This window comes from Electrophorus electricus, chromosome 14 (assembly GCF_013358815.1).
Source record: "Electrophorus electricus isolate fEleEle1 chromosome 14, fEleEle1.pri, whole genome shotgun sequence".
Taxonomy (NCBI): Eukaryota; Metazoa; Chordata; class Actinopteri; order Gymnotiformes; family Gymnotidae; genus Electrophorus; species Electrophorus electricus.
Genome location: NC_049548.1, coordinates 849,968 through 857,500, shown reverse-complemented (window position 1 = coordinate 857,500; position 7,533 = coordinate 849,968). Strand labels below are relative to the sequence as shown.

General features: G+C 43.1%; 1 protein-coding gene across 1 annotated transcript in view; it reads left to right on the top strand.

The window, feature by feature from the left end:
• The window catches only part of ipmkb (inositol polyphosphate multikinase b), a 10,092-nt gene extending 2,830 nt beyond the window's left edge, over positions 1–7,262 (top strand). The window contains exons 3-6 of the mRNA XM_027009446.2: positions 780–876; positions 1,554–1,726; positions 3,618–3,699; positions 4,031–7,262. Coding sequence (XP_026865247.2) covers positions 780–876; positions 1,554–1,726; positions 3,618–3,699; positions 4,031–4,617 — 939 coding nt within the window. The 3' untranslated portion in view covers positions 4,618–7,262. The remainder of the gene's footprint in view (positions 1–779; positions 877–1,553; positions 1,727–3,617; positions 3,700–4,030) is intronic.
• Positions 7,263–7,533: the final 271 nt, after the last annotated feature.

Genomic DNA, 7,533 nt, shown 5'->3' with positions numbered 1-7,533 from the left:
GGTCAGACTTCCACTTTCCCCAATCCGTCACATGTGGGAATGTTTTTGCCAAGCTGCTTTCCTGCATGAGAGAGTAACAGTTCTAAGAGCTGGAGATGAGCTCCCCAGAGCCTCTGCTGGAGCCTCGTTATGACTAATAAAGAGCTGAGCCCTTGCTAGGGAGGCTCGCTGTTCTGCATCAGCTCTAGCAGGCCCTCGAGGAACGCCAGAGCGTCCCGGCGTCCCGGGTAACCCGGCAAGCTCGTTTAATCTGATTCAGCAGCCACCCAGGGAGCACAGAGTGTGTCCAGCTAGAAGCCGGGGACGCTGCTCGTCTTTCGGGGGAACGTCTGGTCTGTGGGGGACTACGTTAAACTCGGGAGTGGATCTTGGCTGGCTCTTCCTTTGCCTGCTGGGACTTGCTCCTGCTTCCTCCCCTGATGGAAGCCCTGAGTCAGTTTAATCAGGCAGTGTTCAGCCTGCTCTGAAACTGTGGGAAGATTGAATTAACAGTCCATTATTCGGCGTCCCCCCCCCACCCCCACTGCACCGTGTCGAGTTCTCTAGCTAATAGTGCTTGCTGTCAGTAGGAAACGCCCATGTCAGTGGGAATCAGTGGGAAACAGTGGTAAAACAACTGCACACTTCATTGACCAAATGAGAGGCTGTTTCAGTTTGTATGCCCAGTTTGTCTGAAATGGGGGGCCTGTTCTGGTGCCGTGACCTCTGTGTTTGGTGCAGGTGTGTGCTGAAGGCTGCTAGGACCCCTGCCTTCTCTTTGACCTGTGTGTTTGGTGCAGGTATATGCTGAAGACTGCCAGGACCCCTGTCTTCTGCAGCTGCAACAACATCTGCCCAAGTACTTCGGGACCTGGTGTTCTCCTGACAGCCCCACAGGTGCCAAGCCTTATGGGACACCTGCAAGCAGGCCCCAGTAGCATCCTAAACTCCGTCATATCTCAGGTGTAGGATAGTACCATGAAACTCCAGAGAGCCTAACAAAGTCCTCTGTAGAGCAACATGCCATCAGATGCTTTAAAATCTTCTAGGGCCAAACATTCTTGTACCTTTTGCAACAAGAATCCATTTTTACAGGCACCATGATTTTAAACTGAAATTATTAAAATGACAATATTCATGTTGACAATAGTTGACAATAAAGATTTAGAAGATTTGTTTATTGCTTTAAGGTTTTTTTAAATTTGCAATAGCATTATTAATTGTAATAGTTTTTGTACAAAAATTGCTATAGCAACTATCTCAATTTTAGAAACTACATTTTATCTTGCGTATTAATCATTTTATCTGAATAATATACAAACAAGATTGTAAATCTGCAATTATGATTGGTAGACAATATTTGACACAATCAGTATATATACAGTATATAGGTTAGAATTACAGGTTAAATTGTGGTTAGATATTTTCTCCCAGATCGTTCAGCCCTTCCTGTCCACGGTGAAGCCCAAACCAGTCGCCTGATTTAAAATCTAATTAACAAAGAAACACAACAGGATGAGCGTAGAGTGCAGGTGCAGACAGACCATGATGGCCGGGTCTCTCCGTGTGAGCAGAGCTGTATCTGAAGCTGGAGGATGTGACGCGCCAATTCCAGAAGCCCTGCATCATGGACGTGAAGATTGGCCAGCGGAGCTATGACCCCTTTGCCTCGCAGGAGAAACGGGAGCAGCAGATCAGGAAGTACCCGCTGATGGAGGACATTGGCTTCTTGGTGCTTGGGATGAGGGTGAGTGTGAGAACACGGTGCCCTCTGGGCACGTGGCTCTGTGTCAGTGTAGATATTGGCTTGAAATGAGTTTCTGTACTCTGAAGTTTGGCTGAAATTGGCTTTTTCAACTGCATTTAATCAGACATTCTGGGTATTGCATTCAGTTGTACACTGAACGTGATGAACGACGTTGCATCACCAGAGACCTGACTGGTTTTTTCCCGCAGGCCGGCGTGCGTGTGTCGCATCCACTGCAGTTTCATTATGATGGAATGCTTTGAGGTTGTACATGTCAGTCATGCTCAGGCATATCTGATGCCAGTCAGCAAGGGACTGACAGGTAGCTGCTGACTTAAATCGTTAGTTTGGAGAAGTCTGCATCGCTGTTCGGCGTAACGGGAAAGGCGTTCGAGCGCTGACGGCCATATAGCTGTGCCTTCGGAGCGTCGTCTAATCCCCGGTCACCGCCGAGTGACGAGGGTGGTGAGCAAGGCCAGGGTTCCTGCATGGACTCCGTGTCCCTCAGCGTCTCTGCTCCGCAGACAGAGTTCAGTGCCACAGCAGAGAAAAGACGAGCAGTTCTCTGAACCTGCCTCGCAGAACAGATCTGTTCCAGTGAAATGGGGTGGAGATGCAGATTAGATGCAAACACAACAGCTTCTGGCGGGCCATCACACGCCACCAGTATTTTGGTTTGCTTTTCACCATATGAGTAGCTGACAGGCTTAATTCATCAAAAATATCCAGAAAATAAATATAGAACCAGTTGGGTGGTTTACTGGTTGTGTTGTTATACTGAACTGCACTACTGGAACAAAACTGTACTTTAGAACAGTAGCTCCTTTACTACTGATGACACGGTCATAATGTCCTCAGCCTATCCACAAGCAGATGGGCCTCAGCGCTTTCTAATGATGCTGTCTGCTCTTAATACACTGTTTTGTTTTCACTTGATTTCTGATTCATACTTTGCCATATTTGTAAAACATTACAGGGTTAAATAACAAATCTCAAGTTTTTAAATCAATGGTTAGGACAAAATCAAGTGCAGGATATTTGCTTTTTATGAAAAGCTGCTTAATGTTCCTCATGAGATTAACCCTTTATATGTATGCACTACATGTGGGTTTTGTTTCCGTTTGGTTTTGCTTGAAAGGGGTGTATGCAATGTGTCAAATGTCAAGACCACAATGAGTTGTTTCTGAAATCCAGTTAATACACAAAGTGAATCATATATTTTGCCCTTCAGTGTGAAAAGCTGAATTATGACGGATAAAATTATTGCTTGTTGTAGTACTTTCCCTCCCAAAGAGCAAAATAAGGTTTCACCACCTGTTGTGTTTTTTTAATAATATAAATAATTCATATATAATAATATAAATAATTATTCATAATTACTTACTTTTAAAAAATAACTGATATAAAACCATTTTGGTGTATGGTCAAAACCAATGTGTCATCTTGTGAGCAAATGTTTTTGGAAATATCCATGTGGTTCTAGGGCTACCGCCAGATCAGGTTAGTACTGGTCAGTTTTGTGTGTGTGTGTGTGTGTGTGTGTGTTAGGCTCATCCTGTCTAGCTGATATCATTCTCTCTCATTACCTGCCAGGAGTCTGGCTCTTATCTCCAGCAGCCATCGTGAGCTTTACACAACACCCCTCGCCGTCATGTGGGACGGGGACTTGAGTGCTTTCTAATGTCTTAAGAGGGAACATTTTATTGCGAGCTGCAGATCTTGCCCGACAGGAGCGGGCCTTGCGGGGGTGTGTTAATTTACCTGAGGTGTGGCCTGACGTAGGTTGTGTAATGCGTAGTGTAATGGCCTTTTGCCTCCACCAGAGGGAGACATGACCTCTGTTAAAACAATTAGAGCCACAAACGTCCCCTTCTCATTTGTCATTTCTTAGGTGTACAATGTCGGCTTGGACAGCTTTGATACATATGATCAGCATTATGGAAGAAGTCTTGTGAAGGACACCATCAAAGACGGTATGATTTAAAGTGTTTATAAATTTGTTATAAATATTAAATTCTTTTTCTGTTTTGGGAATTGTTTGGTTTCCTGATGCTTTATGGCACTTGTTAGGTCATGATAAACAGAACTGAATAAAATCCATCTTTCTAGTTATTATTCAGTTTAGCAGCCACTAAGCAAGTAAAAATTTATTTAGTAAAAAAAAAAAAAAAAAAGTCATGACCACCTAGCAGAAATGATTTTCAAGCTCGAGGCTGCCAGCCATGATCTTTGACCCAAACTCAGAAGTTTAGATTACTTCTCCGTAAACTATCCACAGTGAGCAGTTCCTTCTCTTCACTATAGGACTGTCCAGATTCTTCTACAACGGAGAAGTCCTCCGCAAAGACGCCATCACTGCCAGCATCGCCAAGGTGCAGAAGATTCTCCAGTGGTTCGAGGGCCAGAGGCAGCTGAACTTTTTCGCAAGCTCCCTACTCTTCGTGTACGATGGCGACTGTTCCGCCGGCTCCCCTGCCCCAGCCGTGCAGGAGATGCCCGAGGACGTGCTGGAGTACAACAACAACGAAATCGACCAGAGTCTCTCCAGCATGTACTCGCTACACACCAAAGGCTGTGGGCGGAGCCACCACCGGGCTGAGCGAGGCAACGGTGGCTGGGCGCCTGCTGCCCACCAACCAAACGGCAACCACACCGACCACCCTGAGCCGGAAGATAGGGGGCAGGAGGAGGCGGGGCAGGTGGGGAGGGTGGCCTCAGCCGCACCGGCCCAGGTGGAGGTGAAGATGATCGACTTCGCTCACGTGTTCCCCAGTGAGGTCGCAGACCTTGGCTACGTCTACGGCCTCAGGAATCTTCTGATGGTGCTTCAGCAGGTTCTTGAGGACCCGAGGGCTCTCCTCCAGGCTCCATCTGTAGCGACGCTTACATAAACGTCCATAAGGGGGCGATGTGGCTCCACTCAAGCCACTCTGCCTCTAGGCCCCGTGTTCTGCGTCGCCTGTGGTAACGGTGAAGTCACCTGCTCAATCACCTAGGTCTTACCCATGTGCTTGGTTCATTTTAACAGCTGCATGCAGTTCTGTGTTTTACTCAGGTAAACTGTTTCCATCCTCATGTATTCAAATGATACTTCACACACTTAGTCTTAACACTCAGCCTGGTTTGCAGCTGTACACATTAGCTTGTTTTTTCAGAGACATGAAACAAGGTAATTGTTGATTTTTTTTTCATTTTATTTTTCAGTAGACTTTGTGGCTTTGTTAGGTAAACATGAGGATTTACAAGTACATATTTGACAATATTCGCTGCCAAACAACCCCTGTCTGTGGTTTTGCAACCTTTCGATGGTATGTTTTGTGATTTTTAAACATGACAACCTACATGTGAATGATCTAAACCTACATACATTTTCCAGTGTAAATATATTACTTATGCTTTGTGATAACTGATGCAATATGCCAATGTGATGAAAATGACAACTGATTCCAATGAGACTGGAAGAGACATTGAGTTTTGTTCTCTCAGTCGATGGTTCCTGTAATCACCATCAAACGCCTGCATATCCTGATGGTATGCCAGGTAATTCTGAAAAATGAGGGTGTTAAGAAGGTCTATTACTAACACATGTTTGTTTGGTTCTCATTTCCCTGGTCTGGGAGGGTGTTTTAATAATGCTGCATCAGCTGGGAAAAGTGTCTTTCTCATTTTTTCAATGTTACTGGGCAGAATGAAGCTACATTTTGAGTACATCAATAGTATGGATTTCAGTAAGGAAGCAAATGTTAACATGAGATATTGACCGTAATCATAAAGCCATAGACTAAAAACAGGAGGAAAAAGCACTTGGAAAGTAAAGGTTTTAATCTCAAAATCAAGTTGAGGATTTTCTCATAAATTTCATCTGCCCTTTACCCTCATTAGTCAGTGGATACACGCTTGTTAATGTCATTTCAGTTTGTAGTCTTGTCCATCTTTTGTACTTGTGTATGTTATTTATTAGCACTAACTTTGCATTATAATTATTTTAGTAAGCTTTTTGGGTTATTGTTTGTTTTCCTTTTTTAAAAGATTCTGGGGCATTATAAGATTTTTCATCTCATTGTTTTGTCACCTATAGGTGCATACTCACCCTACGTTCAGATGAGCTTAAACGTCGGTGGAATTTATTACACATCTGTACTAAGTAGTTCTTACTTTACTCTGAATCTGTTGCAGCATTTCAGGAAGATGTTGTGTTTTTAATGCATTGCCTTTCATGTTTCGCTATAGCATTTGCGTGGTATGTCTTATGAAGCATCATGTGTTTGGTCGTAGCGTGATGTGATGTGTGTCTTTTGACCTCGGCTTGCGCTGAAAGTCTGCCACTGGGCTCAACACATATGAAATTCTGTTTTAACGTTCCTGTTCAGTTGAGGCCTTTGAAGATGTTGGCTCACTGTTTGTCCACACCGAAGGAAGCCCAGCACTGATGGCAACGGCAACAAAAAAAGAATCTCACTTTCATGTCTTTGGGCAAAAAGTCAAAACTACCTGCGTGTCTGATTCTCAGGAACATGGTAATGTTTAAGGGGACGCCAAAGCGCTTGATAAAATATCAGTGTATGCAAGAACTGGAAACAAACAGGATTTTAGATACTGCATTTATCTTACAGCTCTCAGCCAGTTGAAGCCAATTACAGCCAGGGGTTGTTCATTAGCACGGTCAGTTAGCGTGGACACCTGGTGACGTTCTGTATATGTTTGCGCTGGTTAGCGATGTAGTGGCATTGTTTTGCCATGAAGACTAATGGTTCTTTCTCATTTGTACACTGAAGAAAGTTGAAATACTGTATGATGCACAGCCATTCTGCTGTGAACTAAGCCAGTCTTCTTTAATTTGCTTTGGATCATTTTAGTGTTTGATCTTTTCTTTCATGTGCTTTTTTTGTTTGTTTGTTTGTTTTTTTGGTTTGTTTGTAATTACACCTGAGAGTTGTGCTTCTGTCAAGGCACTTTAATGATTTGCTTGTCTGGATTTTATCCCAGGAACAGATGAATTTGAAGTAACAGTAAAGGAATCTTATACTTTTAAATATCTCTTAAAAAGATTGTATAAAATTCTCATTTATTCGCCTGGTCAAGTGGTTTTGATATCATTTTTCCCCTATGGCACATAAGGCTTTTTTGTTGTTCTTACTAACAGTCAGGGTAATTTTGAATATGATGGGATATGTAAAGTATCCTTAAACCTGTCTCTCCTGGAATATTCAGGCTATTTTCAGCATGAGCTGACTGAATATGTCAAATGCTCAAAGGTATCTAAGTAATTGTACCTGTGAAGCAATGAAGCAACAGGGTTGTGCAAAGAAAGAAAGATCCAGTAGCCATTCTGTCTGGATGACCCTGCGGGGTTTGGGTTGTTTACTGGACTGATCAGTGAGCTGTAAAAAGCCCCTGCCCCCTTTAACCCTGTACACAACTGCAGCTTTTGTCAAATTAGATATGTAACAACATATAGCAGTAAACAATAACAGATTCATGATATTGGGTGTATATTTGGCAAACTTCATTATTAATAAAATCTGCTATTACTGAATACATAGTGGTCGGTTCCATTTCTGTACTTCTTTTATGTTTATTTTTTGTTTTTTTGGTGTTCCACATAGCAGGGCCCCCATGCCAACATTTAAATGACAACTGACCCTGCACCTATGTTGACTAACTGAAACTAGTACTACTGTAGGCTATTGTTTATTGCACTGATGTTGACTAAACATCAAACTTGAAACTTGAAACTAACAAGATGGAGCTTATATGTATTGTGCACTTCTAGGCATCAGCATTGATCCCTGTATTTCTACAGTATT